The sequence below is a fragment of the Saccostrea echinata genome, unplaced genomic scaffold (genome assembly GCF_033153115.1).
Source record: "Saccostrea echinata isolate AGI-Se365-2 ecotype Australia unplaced genomic scaffold, CSIRO_AGI_Sech_v1 ptg000009l, whole genome shotgun sequence".
Classification (NCBI taxonomy): Eukaryota; Metazoa; Mollusca; class Bivalvia; order Ostreida; family Ostreidae; genus Saccostrea; species Saccostrea echinata.
This window is the reverse complement of record NW_026889758.1, coordinates 53,614,785-53,634,295: the sequence shown is the minus strand read 5'-3', so window position 1 is coordinate 53,634,295 and position 19,511 is coordinate 53,614,785. Positions and strand designations below refer to the sequence as shown.

Below are 19,511 nucleotides of genomic sequence, written 5' to 3'. Positions count from 1 at the left end.
AACGCTTCTATGTGTTCTTCTTAAAAGAATACGAATGATATGAACAAGGTTTATGAATTAGAAACAGCTTCAAGAAATCTTCAAAGGATTTATTTTCTTACTTTAGGTTTTCACTAAACACACCTTAAAAAGCCATGAATCAGAATTATTTCAATATTACGGATATACACACCAAACTGAAACATAACAATTTTAATTCAATATGATTTGTCTGCGGTGGAAATTTTCTACATCATTTAGTGCTTATAGAAGTTATTATCGAGACCTTTCCTACATTAACGTTTTGGCCAAAGGAAACGTTCAGAGGAAGACCTCACAGCTTCAGTCTGACCTTTGAACTTTTTCGGAATTATTGCCTTATCGCCCTTCTTCCTTATGGAGTCAACCTTAGGCCGGACAGATCTTAGAGATGAGGTTCTGGATGTAACTGAGGACCTTTTCGGGATAAGTTTGACTTCAGCTTCCGATATATTTTCTACACTTTCACATTTAGGTTCAACGGTCTGCTTCTCTGGCTCTTTCTCTGTTTCCTTTAGTTTAACTTCGATAACATGGGAAGCCTGCAATATTAAACGTTTACCACATATCTATTTTAGTTCCGCACAAGAAAATCCAGTGAAAAAATAAACGAGATTAACCTAACAACTACAGCTGTTCTAACGTCTAAGACATTTTGAATACTCTTTCAACCAATGGTCAACTGAAATACAACAATCACTCCTTTTTTCAAAATATAGGAGGAAAGAAAGTTTAACAAACCCATTGATAAAGCTTTGCTGCCTCGTTGCTGGCTTCCCGAACTGCTTTCAGATCTAACGGTTTCAGTAACTGGTCAGCAAATTCTGCTCTACCTCGAGGCACAGACTCCGTGTCACAGTGGAGCACCAATGACTGAAGACTATCTCGTCCTGACTTCGTTAGCTGTGTCTGTAGGTACTCCCACTTCTGTAAATGATCATTGAAAGGATACATGTACGTACGTTCAAGAAATACGAAACCTAACCTAAGGAATCAATGTGTAAAGGCCTCTTAAAATAAAATTTTTTCAATGTTAATATTTAAAAATTAGGTTTTATATACCAATAGGTCCTTTAAAATTTCGAAAAATAAGGTTATGAAGTAGCACTATTTCACCTCTCATTTAGTTTTAAAATTAAACCGCAGTTAATAATTTGACAGTTTGTAACTGAGAAACCAAAATGACGCTTTGAATACGCACATACAAACGATAGAGGAAGTAAAAGAATAGCACAACTTTTGGTTTTAGATAGTGTTTGGTTTAAAATACTGTAAACGTACTTTTTTTCCGCGGGATCATTATTCTGCGAAATCTGAATTTCTCTTCAATCTGCAAGTAGAAAATAATACGGATTCCGTGGATCGCCATTGTATTTTGCGTACGCTGTGACGGAAGATTTGTGACCGTAAATTAATCCGACGAGGAAAGTACGTTTACAGTATACAAAGCATAGGCAAGTCTATGGCTGATTCTCACATACAAGATGATGCATAAAATCTCTAAATTTTCCAGATAGGTAAGTCTGGGCTTTAATATGTATTCTGAAACAATATGTACCTAAAACTTGATAAAAAAAAATCAACAAAATCATGGTAATTCGAAAGTTGACTTTCCTGTAATCCTTTGGTGTGTTATAGACTTAGATCAATAACTCCAATTTTGAAACAAGCATAACACGTTTGTTCATATACTATTGTGATCTCAGACTTACCTCAAAAAGAAGCCTTGACATACCTCTTTTCTCACAATTTTCAGAGAGACTTCAAGGATCGCTTTCTTTTTTATATACATATATGAATTCAATTCATTAACAAACTGTGGGATACAAAAGTAATTAAAAATATGATGTAGGGTCCTTGGATATTCATTGTAAATGCTCAAGGAGTAAAAGTTTATACCTGAGCGGACTCTATATCATGTCCAAGTAAAATGTACGTGGCTATTAAGACGTCTCTAATAGCTGGTCTTGGATTGGTGTACCGTCGTACTTCAAACAAAGTGTCGCTTTCAATTTTTGTAATAGGATGAATGAACCCTTCCAGCTTTTTCAATCTAGCAAGTAAACCCTCTGCCTTCTTAATATCGATCCTCATTTTATCCACGTTAAATGAGTTCTTGGCATTTTCAATAGCAGCTTCCAAGACCTTTACATTCCTCCGCTGCATGGCATCTGTTAATTCTATCATTGAAAAATTTCTAAATTATTCTCTAAAAATATAAAGTATCTCTTAATCTAAATTCAAATCTATCACTTCTTGTCTTTTAAATTAAATAAAGCTTAAATTTGAGAAACAAAAAGGGATGAATTATCTGTCACTGAACCTCTTCTAGACTCAAAATATTTCAGCTTCCGCTTTGCCTTTTGTATTTCCCCTTGGTCAGGGACTCTGTAAAATTCGAAATTCTTCAACGCTTCCTCTACTTCCTGCTCCGTTCCATTTTCTGTTGCTTTAGATAATCGTTCGCGCATCATTCGCTTATCATACTTCTGATGATTAAAGACAAAAAAAACATGTATATTTTACAATACTAGCAAGACTTTTTTTAAAATTTGAGATACTGTAATGTATCGTTTTGTGTGACCATTGCACATTGTTTCGTTTAAAGAAAGAAATGAGTATTCAAAACTATTCATAATGAAACTTTAAAACTGATCTATAAGTGTAAATCACACATAAATAAAGAAAATTAATCAGTACCTCGGCATTTTTCTGGTCAAATATAAGCATGTAGTTTATAACATTGATAAAGTCACTATCGACCTCCTTTTTGGCAAATAGCTTCAGGGCATAGTGTCCTTCATCGGGTACATTAACCTCAACTGTGAGTTTATTGGGAGATATCCTGCATGTAGCCATTTTTTCTGTGTTAATCGAAGAGTTCATACTAATAATATGTGTCTTAAACTCGTATTTCCCCGTGTAATCAAATCGAATTTTCACAGTTTCTCTAGGTAAGATGTAAATATGTCCATATCCATGAGATGCAGGTCTGACACCATATCTCATACAGTGAGGTGTCGGTCCCCATCCGATTTCAGGAGTATCTGGTAATGGGAAACGCTCATCGTGTGAGGAACATTTATTACAAGAAAACTTGAATTGACATAGTACAGACTCGGTGTTGTGACCTCCTTTCTCACCTAAAGTTCGCCCTTCGATGTCAAGGACATATGTCCCTGGAACTGGAAAGTCCAGGTCAAACACTACTCGCGAGTCAGCACGACTCATAAATACGTATTTCCTAAGATCTGGTGGAGACTGCGAATTTGAGCTATCATTTTGTTCAGTCTCTGATTTACTCATATGTTCTATATTTCGGTTTTCATCCTTCTCTGTAGAACGTTTTTGTGTCAGCTCTGCATCAGTTCTTGCAGTTGTATCTCCTATGCTTCTCGGTGTGTTCGATTCCAGGTTTCCATTCTTTGCCTTTTTGCTATTTAATGTATAATTTAGAACAGTGTTCTGTGAATGTGTTTTGTCGATAAACACTTCCACACTTATTCTACCCTGATCCACTTTTAATTTTCCAAGTGTAGGTTGAACGATTTTGACCCCCATTTCGAAACATTTTCGTCTACAGTTTGGCATAGAGAGAAAATCATGTTTTGTCACCGGCGTAGATAGCAACTGCCATTCCTGTTCATTAGGATGACACCAGTGTATTAAGTCTTCGGGATCAATGAAAAAATATAAAGATTTCCACTGAAAGAAAATAAACGAAACTTACAACTGCAAATTTAAAAATCAAATTAAGATTCGACATATTTCAAACAAATACCACAAGTTTTCTAAATGATTTTTTTCTTATATTTCTTAAACCTTTGAATTAGTTGAAATTCCAAATTCCAGCTGAACAACTCTCCATTCTTCTTTAACGAACACGGCGTTCCATTTCCCTTTGACTAGTTTTTTCTCTGTCCATCCAATTTCAAAGTTGTCTTCTTTTTTAAGTCCTTCAATTGTTACACACTTCAAATCACCATAACTAAAACAAACATTAGCTTGAAATGAATTTTTGTAATGGCTTCATCATTATCAGGTTCGAATTATGTAATCAAGTACATCTATTACTTGGTGTAAAATATACCAACGGAGTGTTCTATGTTAAGGAATATTTGCACACTGCACCTGCATAAAGTTGTGAAAAAGTCTGCAATATGAGATTTCCCACAGTTAACGTCCTTAAGATCTCCTTTTGGTGTGTTTTTGGCTCCACCTTTAGAAAAGTCCTGGCTATTGAGATCTAAATTCACAACCCAGAGGTAAAAAGACCATGCTTTCTCCAAATCATGCTTTAGTCCTTTGGTAAGATTTACTGCAAGGGATTGGTAAGACCCCAGTTCTTTTGAAGAAACCTACTTTTACAAACGTTTCTCAGTTTATTGACTAAAGAAATATCCGTTCAGCTGTAGTAATAATATAAATAAAATTCGGACAAAAGTTTTGATATTTTTAAAAAGTTCAACAAACCTTCAAACTGTTCAAACATTTTAAATTTATCAATTTATAAATACAATACTAATGCCAAAACAAAACGTGTTTTTTTCTTGATAAACTCCTTGAAATAAATTACTTGTAGTATTATTCATACAACTGTATTGTACTAACCTGTTGATTAGCATTTTTGGTTGCCTCCCTAAGCAAATCTTTGTTGAAGATTTCTTTTCGTGCTGTCGTTGGGGGCAGTGGTTTTACCCCACGTCTATGTATCGTATGGGGGTTAATCTGGCTTGTTCTTGCCGTGTTCCCATCACTTTCTCTGTTTCGATTTCTGTCCTGAAACATATTCTTATTGTGACTTTGACTACAAAATATTGCGTTTCACAATAATTCAGGCAGTTGTTATGCTGATAAAATATTTATTAGCAGCTGTTCAGGGAATTGATTAAGATGCCATTGGAATGGTCAGGATATAGAAGACTAAAAGCCATACCTGTTTTGGAAGAGATGATTTATCCTCGGGTTTACTGCTGTTTCCACCCATTAATTCTATGTACAAAAGTTTCAGAACATTTTTCTACAATATAAAGCAAATTATTTCAAGAGGGGTCATGATCTAAAGTTTTACAATTAAAATTTAAAGAAGTGACACAATAATTTACCTTCTTAAAAGATTTTTTCGTTCACAAAACTTCCATGTTTACATTCCATATGTTTGTCATTTTTATATTTCCTAAACAGTACCAAGCTTGACGACAAGAAGGATTCGATAGGGTAGCAAGATCAATTAAAGAACGAACACAAATTCAAATCTCTGTGTCAATTTATAAAGAGTGCAAAACTGTACAGTTCTTAAATAAGACAGATACATTGGTATTTGTTTAAAATGAGCAAATACAGTTTTTTGATCAAAAGATTCACAAAAATCCCTCTCGAGAACCCAATGCTCTTTATGTAAGTAAAATTTATGGCCGAATCTTGTCTTTTTTGTTTTCATTTTGAAAAGTGCGAGTTCTCGAATTCCATTTTGACAATAGCGAGACAGTAGAGCATTCAATAGTTTGACAGATATTGCGCTCAATTCAGGATCAGGCATTGAATCCAATCGTGCTTTTTATATTCTTTTTTATTTACTAAACCCGTTATATTAAAGTTATCAGAGTTTATGTGCCGGAAACCCATAAGCACTCCCGATCTAATTGATAATTTAAAAAAAAAAACATATAAAGGTGTGAATTTCCAGGTTTGAATACACCAAGGGCCTTTTACTGTTTAGTTTTGCCATTTTGCGTTGCATTTATGTTTTTTTTTATCTAACAGGGAACGTAGTGAATTATTGATGAACAATAAGAGTACCCTATATATCAGCTTAAATCTCTCAGATGCAGCAATTTTTACCATTTCTCTGCATACTTTTTAACAAATGTATGACACGAAAAAGAACTTTACTACATTTATAGCTAATTACTCTATTCGAAATACCCACATTTATGGCAAATTACCATATTTAAAATGAAAAAAAAAAAAAAAGAAAACAGTAGTTTGAATGAAATTTACTAAAACAGCCAATTCATTGTAACTTAAAAAAAATCTTATTTTTTCAATATAAAAACAAATAAATCAAGAATTTAATTTAAGGATAAATTATAATGTTTTTACTTTGAAGATATCTAAAAAAGATATATAGGTTTAGAATTAAATGAGTATTCAGTTATAAGCTTCATTCGTCGCCATAGCAGAGTAGGAGAGGGGAATCATTCTTTCCAGTAGAATTTAATCATGGATATTATTCTTTTTAGTCCCCTACCGGTGAAACCGGAGGGGACTATAGGTTTCCTCTGAGTCTGTCCGTCCGTCTGTCCGTCCGTCTGTCTGTCTGTCTGTCCGTCTGTCTGTCTGTCTGTCCCTCTGTCTGTCTGTCAGTCTGTCCCACTTGGTTTTCCGCACCTTTTTTCTAAACGCTTGCAGATATTGAGCTGATTTTTGGTATGTGAGTGTATCTTGATGAGTTACAGATCAAGTTTGCATTTCGTTCCGCTTCATTGATTTTTGACGGAATTACGGCCTTTTCAATTTTTTCGGGTTTTCCGCAATTTTCTTCTAAAAGCTTGTAGATATTGAGCTGATTTTTGGTATGTGGCTTTACCTTGATTAGTTACAGATCAAGTTTGCATTTCGTCCCGCTTCATTAATTTTTGACGGAATTATGGCATTTTCAATTCTTAACGGGAACGGAACCAGATTACACTTGCCTGTAGGGGACTAGTATTGCTAATGCAATACTCTCAGAATGCTTGTTTGTACAGCTATCTTAAGGCAAGTACTTGACTGGATGGACCAGCATGCATAAATCTTGCTTTAGTTTAATAGTTTAATCAACCACTAACTGATAATAAAGAATTTCAGCATAACATTGGTGAATCTAATGGGTGACAAACAGACCGTTGTTGAACATTTAAAGATATTGATTCCGCAGTAAAGAAACAACGTCGTGCACTAGGGACATCGACTGACAGTTATTTGTTACCCCGGAAGTTAAATTCCGATCGTTGTGTTATACATAAATCGCAGACATAAAACAAACAGGTAATGTTGTAACATTCTGTATCATTCTTTGATTTGGGTTAATGTTAAATGCAACTGTTCTTTTTCTATCACTCTAAAACGCCCGATATTAGGCTTAATTCTAAATTTATTTGGATTAGTATACATTTTTGCTGTGGTCCTGAACTTATTTCTCTAAAATCACTTGCATTGTGAATTTATAATATTACCACGGTAGACTGGGACTTCCTTTAATTTGATGCATTAAAAAGTTGTTGATTGTTTAAATTAGTTGCAAATTAGTTTATTGATTTTCGAGTAAGTTCAATACTTCTTTTCAAGATCCTAATGACATTTTCTTATTCAAGTCGACATAAATAATTGTTGTTTATTACAACTGAATAAAGCCCGCTTGATAGATAATCTAGATAGGGCATATTGAAGACACAAGTTGGGGGTATTTAAAAAATCGATAGATTTAAAGTTCATTACAGCTTGACAATCATGTTGCAGGTTAACCTGAGTGTATATACTATGAATTAAATACATTGTAAAGGTAAAAATTTCTGCTCACAATGTATACTTACAAACTGATTTCATATATAGTACGCAAAAACTACTAATAAAATAGAATGTGGATGCGAACAGCCAAATACATGCATATTGCCATTGTTTGAAATGAATATGTTGCAGAGAGGCAGATTGATTCTCCTCAAATGAATTTAGTTCTACATATTGGAAAATTAAGGGATCTCAGTTAGATACATTGATATGCAATTCATTTAAAGTATTTCAAAGTGTTAAGAGAAAATAATCAATTTAAACCCCATCGACAAAGTAGCAATCATGTCCTGAGAAACAATAAAAGATATTATCCTTCATGCAGTTATAATTTTCCTTAGCAGACGACATATAATGATGGAGGATGGGATCAGGATGTAGTTCTGAAGAAGCCCCTAAAGTCAGCCCGAGGGAGACCAAGGACGCACCTATCGAAAGTCTCGTTGACACAAGTATCCACAAAGAAAAAACTAGAAAAGGTGAACTAGAAAACTTTTGCTCAAATGACTTATGAAAGAAGCAGGTCCATAAAAGAGTAAGACTGGAAACTATTTCTGCTCTTATTAAAGTAGTTTATTATGGATTTAAAAACATTTTAAAAGAAAAAATAAATATATATTTTGAATGAAAATACATATATTTCTCTTCAGATCATTTATCCACTTCACATTCGTCAACCATGTCTGGAAAGAGGAGACCCGTAAGAACGAAGTCCATTGTAGAAGGAGAAGCATATGATATGCTGTTAGTGAGGCACAGTGAACTGAAACCAACACTAAAAGAATTTGATCAAGCCCTGAAAAAGGTAATCTGATAATTTTCCTTCCTAACATGTAGTTATATAATACTTAGTATTTCGATGTGAAATGACAAGGTATGGAAACGGCCGAATCTGGTCCCTTCTTTGATGTAAAATCAGAACACAGTTAAAATTGTGATAGTTTGTAGTTAAGAACTTAAAATGATGCTTGTTTTAAAACCAGCACTAATTTTGATTCAAAGCTTACAAGAAGGCCACAGGAGGGTGCAGAAGTAGGAAGTTTTCCTGAATTTCCTCAATTCTGGTGAAATTTCGTCGAATTGAGATACTTTTCCCTACGGGAAAGATAGAGCACAAGCTTGCCTATCTGAGATTTTTATACATAAGATGCATCTGATGCTAGTGTATGAAATATATAAATTTGTTTGATAGGCAAGCTTGTGCTCTATGTTTTCTGAAACAAAATGTAATGTAAAATAGATGAAAATTTACATAAAAAATGAGGAATTTCGGAAATTGACATATTTTCTGACCTTCCTGTGACCTCTGTGTATCCCATAACTTAAAACCAATACTCTTTTTGTGACGGGGTGAGAACAGGTTTTTATTGAGAAACTGCTGCATCATTCTAAAAGACACCCAAAACCGGGGGCCAAAAAGGGGTCTTAGCCTATCTTTTCCTTTACTAGAATATTGTGTATTGGAATGCTACGGATTATATTTTAAAGCGGAAGGAATGATTATTTTTGTTTATTGACATTTTTTCCCGATTGTATACGAATGCAGTTCTAGCCACATCCTCTAAATGGATCAACTAGAAAGACAGTTTTATAGATGACAAATAACAGCATTGAAGTTTATTTAAAACTTAATTCTTTAAAAAAAATTCCAGATGCAAACAAATGATCTCATGAATACTAAATATTGATAGATATAAATTTTGCCCAAATTAAACATTTTCATATAGTATAGAATCATTATAGCCTCATTTTTCTGTGAATTGGGTTGTGCCTCAGGATCGGACCAAAGAAGGGGTGTTGGCAGATTGTCTATAAAAAGATGCAATTATTATAAAAGTCAAATGACGTTTACACATCCATTATAATACATGCTTTCTGATTTAATAAATGGTTAAATAAATGGGTCTGATTAATTAATACATATAACAGGTCTACAATCAAATCAGTTGTTTATCTACAGCTTCAAAACATGAATAAAATCACGGAGGAGATGTACCCGAAAATATATGAACTACTTGATAAAAAAGTAGACGATCCATTTCAAGACCACCAAGACCTGGAGCAGAGACTGGTGATGGGAAACTACTTGGCCAAAAATGGGTAAGTTTTACGAGTATGTAGCTAAGCATACTGTGGAATTATTTTTAATTAGTGAGAGTCAATGTTTAGGGCAAAAAAAATTTTACTGGGAACAAAATGTTGTTGGTAACTCAATGAATCAATACTTTGACAAAATAATCGTTCGTGATATGAGATATAAATTTTTGGGTAAAGGTGACCCAGCCAATCCCCGAACACTCTTCCCCAACGAACAATGACGATTCTACAGTATGCGACATACTAGAAACAGTTAACCATGATTTTTTTCTCACTGCGAACAATTTCAACCATTTTTGCAATTTTTAACCTTAATTATGATGTCAAATTTGATATCAGCAGTGATATACAATTTTACAAGTTTATCATCATATCTTAACCATTGAGCACCTTGTCTATTCAACCTCGGTCCTGTGTTACCTGTTGCATGCAAATTGAAAATTAATATTTGCAAGTATTACACAACTTGCTACATTAAAATCATAGCATACCGGTAACAAAAAAAAATGCAACTGAACCTTTGTTTGCTTTAGGTTCGTCCCTCATTTAGTGGACGTATACCAGGCTGTCTGGTCTAATCATGATCTCGAATGGTTTGACGATGACCTTGAAGAGGAGGAATCGGAATCAGAATTTTTCAAGCTTTTAGCACTAATCAGGACAATTTTATGGAATTATGCTGATGGGAGTCCCAAATTTGCCGAATCTATTGTTAATGACACACAGTTCTTTCAATATCTGACTGAAGATTTATTAGCTGTGAAACAGGACCTGGAAGAACTGGAGGACGAAATTACGGTAAATATTAAGGGGAAAAACATTTGAATTCAGTTCCAAGAGTTAAGTGTCTGAATCTTTATAGAGACATCTGGGTCACTCAGGTGACCTGTTGCTGTTTTTGTTCACCGTTGTGTGTCTTCGTAATTAAACATTTAAACATTTTAGACCTCTAGATCTTCCAATTAATTCGTGGACCATTTCAACCATTGGTAACTGAATACATCTTTGGATATCGGGAAGACATACACATGCTTATCAAGTAAAGAACCAGCAACATGTAATTTACGAATGAGATAATGAAGAAATCGAGAAAAAAGAGTGGCATCATTTAAGAAAACCCTCTTTAAATCCTCTTTGGAATCACGAGGATTGAAATGACAAAATTTAACAATCTTATATACATGTAATGATAATTCAATTTTTTTCGGAAAATGATCTTAAAACAACGATAAAAAATAGTGTTACTTTAAAGCATAAAAAATCTTTTAAAGCCCCCTTCTAATGCAAGTTTTAACATTTTCAGATTAAACATACATGTAGTAGTATAGGTTAAAATTTATCAAATTATAAGCCTCGAGCTAGAAGCAGGGATGGAGCCAGTTACTCTGAAATATATGAAAAATATTAAAAATATAAAAACTTCCAATTATGAAATTGATACGCAATCATCCTTATGCAATGTAAATTTCATATTGTTCAAATGTTGCCATTGGGGTAAAAATGTCACAACAATATTTCAAAATTTGTATGAAAATTTTCTCTTCAACAACCATGCTTAGTTTGTAAATGATGTGTAGCTTCCACATCTTATGTAGATTTCAACTCAGTCAAACAGTGAATGGGACCACAAAAAAGGTCCAAAGTTTTACATTGAAATGAATACGAATTTTTTTTTTAAATACTCTCAAGGTGAAAAGTTTCAGCTTGTAAAAATACAAGCATTCTTATACGGATAATAAGAGAACGTTAAATTGTTTATTGCTGTATGGTACGTAATTGAGAAAACAGGCCAATAGGACTTTCTTATACGTACATGTTGATCCTTTTTAGAGGTTCTAAATCTGTTGGCATTTTGGCTGTTATAATTCAAGGATTAAAAATTACTTTGTCCTTTTCACAAAGAAATATCATAAAAATGATTACAATAAGTTTCAAACAACCCTCCCCCTTTTACAAATGCAGATTAGGAAGGAATTCGTCCTCTGATAATTTAACTTTTCTTATGTTTTCAGAATGAAAACCACTTTCCATTTAACTCCACTCTTGGAATACTCAATAACTGTGCTCGTAATGCTGCTACAAAAGATGTTTACAGTATCAAGCGTTTGTCTAAGAAGGACGAACATGAGTCAAAGGATGTCAATATGGTAGAAATATTACAAGAGCTGTTGAAAACAGATATAACATGTGGGTAGTACAATATTTAAATCATCCTACTACAATTTTCTACTGAATAATGTTTTGCGTAATTTTTTTCTATTCTTTTTTATTGTGCATGAGAGAGAGAGAGAGAGAGAGAGAGAGAGAGAGAGAGAGAGAGAGAAAGAGAGATTCTTGGAAAACAAAGATAATGTATTTAAAAAAGTAAAGAATATAAGGAAATACATTAAACAATTACTTCAGAAAATCGCTTTAATATACTAAGGATGTGATTCCAAAAAAAGATCAGAGAAATTACATTTTGAAAAAGAATACCTCCATTACGCTGGGTCTATAATATTTATGAATAACTCCTTTGTCTTTGATGACTTTCTTTTCTGTAACAGATGTTAAGCTCGTTGTCTTGTTGGCATTGTCGTACATGGTCAATGAGGAACAAAACAGAAAAATCACTGCCGATGAATCCATTTTTGATTTCCTACTTGACATGGTACACAAGGCTGAAAAAGCAAACGATCGCAGGCAGTGGGGATTTTCTATCCATGAGCTCATTAATGGTTTGGCAAAATTGGCTAAAAATGATGAGAACAAAACAACCATTATGAAAAAGGGTGCCTTTCAGACCCTAAAACGAATTTTAAAACAAGGAAATGTAGCAGAACAGATTGCAGTTGTCAACGTCATTTGGGAGTTGTCTTTTGCAAAAAAGAATAAAGAACTATTTAAGGTGGGTAACAAGACTTTCCATTAAAATCCTTGTTAAGAAGAAATCTATCATTACTTCTTCTATATCTTCTATGGGAAAAATGAGCTACTTTGCATTTTATAAAAGCTCTATCCAGAGTTGTCGTACCATTCATTTACTTGCAAGTAAACACAGGTTAAACTCAGGGTAAAATTGGCATAAAATTTCAGAATGATAAAGAAGTTTGGAAAACACTTCAAAACCTTTACAATAGCGACAATGAAGAGTTATCAAAGGCAGCCCAGGGAGCTTGTTTTGTTATAAATGAGGGGCAAGACAAAGGTATGCATGTTACAAAATCTACTTGTTCATACAAAATCTTCTATGTAATAAATTTTAACAAAAGTCATCAACCACAAGTATCTAATTGTAATATTTCAAAAGTCATCTATATGTGCATGTTGATGTTTTTATTATTTATAGCTAAAAAGAAAAAGGAAAAAGTAGAAGAAAAAGCAGAAGAATCTGCTATTGCAGGACATATCATGCTAAGCTACAATTGGGCAAACCAGAAAATTCTTTTACAGGTATTAAAAAATTAAGTTTTTGATATTCAAAGTAGTATTAGTATAATACTATTTTTAAAAGTCTTTTTTTCTCTCTCTTTTTTTTTTTGACCTGATCTTGATTAAAAATTAAAATCTGAAAATAGGTTCACTTAACAGAGCAGATATCAGTTAAACAGTATCTCCCCCTTTTAACACAGCAAAAATTTATCACGTGATTTATCACGTGACTAAGTTTTCCGTGCAGCACTCAGTGATTTAGTTGAATGTATTTTTAAGATCAGGGATCGTCTTCAAGAGAAAGGCTTCACGGTTTGGATGGACGTTGACAACATGGAAGGTTCCATCCTAGAGGCCATGGCTCGAGCAGTGGAAGAAGCTAGAATTATACTAGTGTGCTACTCTGAGAAGTACAAAGATAGTCAAAATTGTCGAACTGGTAAGAATATCGCATAATTTAACATGGTTTAACATCAGTTAGAAGAAGATGTTATTGAAAATTCATGTCAAAGTTGTAGAGATGTTAGGAACTGGCATTACTATAGTTTGAAGTAATTAATTATAAACTTTTGTACCTTTGAAAATTGCTGCCTTGTTTCTTTTAATACTTTCATTGCTACTTAAAAAATCAGCAAACTGTAAAATATCAATAACTTAATACTTTTCATTTTACAGAGCTCTAACATAAAATTTTGCGAATGATATTGTTGTCTGTTCTTGTTGATAAAGTAGGTTGATTGTTCTGAATGATAAAACTTTTATTAAACATTAACGGAAAATTCTTTGACAGAGGCAGAATATGCTTACTCACAAAAGAAAGAAATTATTCCGCTTTTGATGGAGAGAGGTTACAAAGCAACTGGATGGCTGGGTGCCATGATAGGAGCTAAACTGTTTTACGATTTTAGCGGAAAGTACGATTTTGACAGAAAATTTGGAGAACTTTATACCGCATTGACTGGGAAAATTTTTCCACAGAAGACCAAGGCATTGTCAGCCATTCCTGAGGTCTGTTTCCGTCATTATACACCCCCTTTGAAAAGTGGGAGAGGGGGTCCGTCCGTCTGTCTGTCTCTACGTCCGTCCTTTAATTATGCTTTGGGGTATCCTTCTCTTATCCGTACTCCTCCTATACCACTGAATTGAATTTAATGAGACTTTCACAGGATATTTATTACCGGTAAATAGTGCCATTGTACTTCCCTATTTAACTTTTTGATGGACACTTTTTTAGGCTTCAAATAGCAAAACATGGACACTGCCATTCTTTCCATAATATTGGGGATACTCGTCTCTTATCCGCAACTTTATTGATATCACTAACTAAAATTTAATGAAACTTCCGCAGAATTTATTACCTAGTGCCATTGTGGCCTCCTATTTCTCTTTTTGATTGGACACATATTCGGGCTTTCATTAGCAAAATATGGACTTTACCATTATACTCATATGGAAGCAGGGATATCATTTTCTGAGCTCAGTGCTCACAGTGCCTCTAGTTTACTTATATATTGTAAGAAAATGCATGAATTTTAGTGTATATCTTATTCTTTTCTTTCAAGGTATTAGTATAGATTACTGTATGATAACTGAATGCCCTCTTGGTACATCCATATTGAAAATAATGTAAACAAATTGAATACACTTTCTCACGTAATTTTATTGATATAAACATTTTTAAATAACTTTAAATATCAAATTATCAATATTTTAGAATGCTGTTCCGAGCCTGATGCCTGCATCTGACGACAGCGTTGTCTTAATGGATTGGACGAGAAAAGATATTGAGAAATGGCTTAATGACAATCAATTAACAGCGTAAGTCATTCGAGATTACTAGAAAAAAAAAAGAAAATCAAATACTGAGGCGATATGAAGTGAAATGCATTTTTGAATGATAACATTTGATATCTTTATAGAAAATACTTATGAGTGAAGTAACTTTGTTAACTGCGATATGAAGCGGCTGAAAATTTACATCTTTATGAGAGAGAGAGAGAGAGAGAGAGAAAATGAAACATGATCTTTCTTTTACTTTTCCTTGCAGATTTTCTGGATTGAAAAATCTATCTGGCAAACAACTTGTATTTCTTTACAAGCTATTCCGAAGGGTAAGTTGATATCCATTTAGGGCATTTGATAATCAGAAAATGATAAGATGTGATTTTTGTGTGCGCTTTAGAAATTCTAGATACATTACATGCTCATCAATACCTTCTATATCTAAAACTTGGAAGAGTTATCTTTAGTTAAAAAAAATATTCTAAGGAAATTATTTTAATGAAGATTATGACTATTTTATTTAATTTCGAAAAAATAAATAATAAAATTTTTTAAAAAATGATTCTATAACTTTTATTTATTTATTTATTTATTTTTTTGGTTGTTGTTGTTTATAGTAATCTAATTTCTTATCATATTTTACCAAAATTATATCATTCTCACAGGCCCCTGAGTATTTCTATAGATGCATTGAAGAAAAGCTAGGAATGAAAAGTCTTGAAGATTTGATGAAATTCAGTGATGCTATAGAGAAACTGCAAGCAGAATACCCAGACATTAATCGATTGATTCATTAAATTCAGTATAATTTACTGGATTTTCGGTTGTTATAAGATTGTGCCAATTTCATTAACTGTGATAAACATATATATATATATATATATATATATATATATATATATATATATATATATATATATATATATATATATATATATAGCAAAACAATACAGTTCAAATGTTATGTACACCTGAAGACGGATTATGAAATCCAGAAAGCGCTTGTGTTGAATGAAATTTTGAAACTGTGCATTTTCTTTTTCTTTTACGATTATATATATATATATATATATAGATATAGATATAGATATATATATATATATATATATATATATATATAGGATTTCAAATCTAAATACATGTACAATAAATACATTCATTCATTGTCTAATCTAGATATCCATTATCTAAAATAAACAGTGTCTGAACGAGCATTTCTAGCTAAAATTTACAACGTTTATAAGCTGTAGTCAGAGCTTCTAATTAAAACAAGTGTCTGAGTTTGGATGTATGAACATGTACAATAAAAAAAACACTCTCATAATAAGAATGCAACAGTGAAGGCAAAAAAAACAAAAAAAACAAAACAAAAACAAAAAAAACATTAGAAATTATTGAAAATCAGCATGATAAATTTGAATTTTATTATTTTTGTTATTAAGTCAAATGGTAGAGTGGAAAATCGTTATTTTATTTTAGAAAGTAATTTCATGACTAAGTAAAAAAACAAATAAATCTTGAATCGTCATTATTGTAATATTTCATTGTATTCATTACATTACTTCCATCTATTTATATAAGCTACTTCTATTGGTTTTGGCTTGATTAATAGCTTGTAATGTAGGCATGAGAAATAAAAAAACAGATATAATTTCACTAGGAATCGCATTTTCAAAAAAGACATGGAAATATTGTTTTATGATTTATCATTCAAATTTGTTACTAATTGTCAACATATGGTGTGAATTGATAGGAGTTTATGATTTTTATCATAAAAAGCCCGTTCCTTTCAGCACTGAATGTCAATATGGAATATTGGTAACTATTTTCTAAATTTATTGTTATAATACAGGTATGTTAATTTAATTTAGGCTCATTTGGAAAATATAAATTTAATTTTATTGTCAACAGAATGGTAATACAATAATCCGAATATCCTTAAAATAAACAAGAGGCCCAAGGGCCTTAACGGTCACCTGGGTATAATACAACAATTTGGACGATCCGTAGAGTATAAAATGAACTGAGAAGTGAAGCTTTGTTGCCCAAAAGCAAGAAAAATAGGGTGATCAGAATCAACAAAATAAATAGTCTACCATTCATTAACAGTTCATAAATTATGTTCTAATCTGTTCCCCATTTATCACTATCACCATACAGTATATTATCAAATTATCAGTGCTTCTGTACTATATCTTAATTCCTTGTTGAAATCTCTTACATTGGCCTCTCTTGATCTTTGATGAACATTTAATAAGACAAGTTATTTTTGTCTCATTTTTATTTATCTATCACTTACAAGTCTACCTGATCATTAAAACTATGAAAGTACTTTTTGTATTATACAATAAAAATTCTTGGATAATTCTCTTATTCTATTAACTTTTCAAGTACATTATTTACAGTGATTAATTATCAAAAGTAAATGGCAAAGAGGAATAACTCCTCTCAGTAGATTACAAAATAATAGAGCCCTAGCCAGGACCAGAACACTTGACCAAATGGTCCAGATGTTCAAATATCTGGTAAAAATACCCTTCCTTACTAAAACTTTTACTCTTTTTGTCTCTGATATGCCCAGGTGCAGAGAAGATTTTTAAAGAAATAATGCATTTTTACTACAGATATTTTCAATAGAGCTTCCCTCCCCATCGAGAAACACCAGAGCCTCTCACCCTGGGAGCAGAAGTTTGCTCATCATAAGTAATCACTTTGTTTATCTGCTTAACACTAAGGAGCAGACAGGATTATTTAATAGAATTCATGCATTTTCACTATATTATCAAGAGCCCCACCATTACACCAGCACATCTGACCCAGGGGTCATGCAATTCACTACTCTGGAAGAAGCACTCGTGCTCATCATAACTATACACTTAGCTTGCTTTTTAACCAGAAGAGAAAAGAATATTTTCAAAGAAATTTTGCTTTTCACTATATAATCAATAGAGCCCTCCCCCCTTTTCACCAGAACCCTTGACCTTGGGGCCATGAAATTCACAATTTTGGAAGAGGCATCCTTGCGTATCATGACAATGTACTTGGTTTGTTTAAATAATACCCAGGGGCAGAGAAGATTTTCAAAAAATAATTCACCTTCACAATAGGATCTATATAGCCCCACCCTAGCACCAGAACCCCTATCCCTGGGGCCATGAATTTCACAATTTTGGAGGAGACATCCTTGCTTATCTTTACAATGTACTTAGTTTGTTTAAATAATACTCCGGAGCAGAGAAGAAGATTTATAAAGCATTAATGCATTTTCACTATATGATAAATAGAGCCCCACCCTAACACCAGAACCCCTGATCCAGGGGCCATGACATTCACAATTCTGGAAGAGGCATCCTTGCTTATCATAAGTATGTATTTAATTTGTTTAAATAATACCCAGGAGTAAAGAAGAAGATTTTCAAAGAAATAATACACTTTCACTATATGATCTATATAGCCCCGCCCTAGCACCAGAACCCCTTACCCTGGGGCCATGAATTTCACAATTTTGGTCGAGGGCTCAATGCTTATTACAATCATGCCAACAGTTTGACTGCTTGATGTCCAGGAGTAAAGAAGAAGATTTTTAAAGATTGCATCAATTTTGGTGGTTTTAGTCCCACCCCTCAGGCCCCAGGGGGGCAGGGACCATGAAATACACAATTTTTGTTCCCCTTATAGATGCCATATGCCAAAATTGGCTGAAATTGGTTCAGCGGTTTCCGAGAAGAAGCTGAAAATGTTCAAATGTTAACACACGACGCACGACAGACGACGACGGACGAAAACAGATAGCAATAGGTCACCTGAGTGACTCAGGCGACCTAAAAAGGAAAGATTTACCTACCAAATAAGTGCAAACAGCAAGAAAACATTTTTTATTTCTTTTTTAAATTTTTGTTTCTTTCGAGAACAATTAAATATTCTATATTACAAATAAATACTATAAACGTGATAAAATAGAGTTTTTCCTTGGTATGTTTATTTCTAAAATTCTACAATAATATGCAATACTAGATTCATTGTGAAATATCATTATTATTTTATTACTTTACATAAGATGTGCAATATACCCCCGGTATTTTGTACACATGTCAGAATCATATAAAGACTAGCTTGTTGATAAGTTATGAAATATCAGACATATTGGTGCTTTTTCTTAGAGAATTGCAAACTGAATATCTGTATATATTGGTATATCTTGACACGTGATGTTGAGAATATCTGTATCAGTGGTTAAAACAAAAATTAAGGGACAACATCCCTCTCTTTATTCATATTACATTTTGCTTCAATGATAACGGTTTTCCAAAAGAAATCTTAATTATTCTAACATGAAAATAATTTCAGCAATGGTTGCAGTACAAAATTCGATAAAAATCGCCTTTTAACGAATTTTTTGTGAGGATGTGTCATTATTACCACTGAGAGTTATCTCTTATCAGAGGGTCAATGAATCATAAAAGACCAAATGCAAGGTGTGTGTATGTTCTGTTTCATGATCAAACCTTCGTAAGTCTTGCAATGTTTTCTATGTCGATCCTCTTCAACAATTAACCTTCCATTTTATCAATTACATGTAACTGTCCATGAATAAAAGATATTCAGATCTAGTAACAAACGTATGAAGAATTTCTTCATAGAATTCATACTGAAAA

General features: G+C 32.9%; 3 protein-coding genes across 3 annotated transcripts; 1 reads left to right on the top strand and 2 right to left on the bottom strand.

Moving 5' to 3' along the window:
* Window positions 1-219: 219 nt before the first annotated feature.
* Window positions 220-2,194, bottom strand: LOC133183962 (uncharacterized). The gene is made up of 3 exons (XM_061318833.1): window positions 1,918-2,194; window positions 760-945; window positions 220-560 (listed from the first exon to the last, which is right to left on the bottom strand). Exons 1-3 carry the CDS (start codon window positions 2,182-2,184, stop codon window positions 276-278), a joined length of 738 nt encoding a protein of 245 aa, XP_061174817.1. The 5' UTR covers window positions 2,185-2,194; the 3' UTR covers window positions 220-275.
* Window positions 2,195-2,297: 103 nt separating this feature from the next.
* LOC133182887 (uncharacterized) lies at window positions 2,298-3,719 on the bottom strand. Its single transcript, XM_061317735.1, has 2 exons — window positions 2,719-3,719; window positions 2,298-2,507 (listed from the first exon to the last, which is right to left on the bottom strand). Exons 1-2 carry the CDS (start codon window positions 3,607-3,609, stop codon window positions 2,298-2,300), a joined length of 1,101 nt encoding a protein of 366 aa, XP_061173719.1. The 5' UTR covers window positions 3,610-3,719.
* Window positions 3,720-7,916: 4,197 nt separating this feature from the next.
* Window positions 7,917-15,710, top strand: LOC133183961 (uncharacterized). Its single transcript, XM_061318832.1, has 13 exons — window positions 7,917-8,045; window positions 8,217-8,371; window positions 9,527-9,666; window positions 10,197-10,461; window positions 11,676-11,850; window positions 12,210-12,550; window positions 12,739-12,850; window positions 12,992-13,095; window positions 13,354-13,513; window positions 13,865-14,082; window positions 14,789-14,892; window positions 15,122-15,185; window positions 15,522-15,710. Exons 1-13 carry the CDS (start codon window positions 7,931-7,933, stop codon window positions 15,651-15,653), a joined length of 2,085 nt encoding a protein of 694 aa, XP_061174816.1. The 5' UTR covers window positions 7,917-7,930; the 3' UTR covers window positions 15,654-15,710.
* Window positions 15,711-19,511: the final 3,801 nt, after the last annotated feature.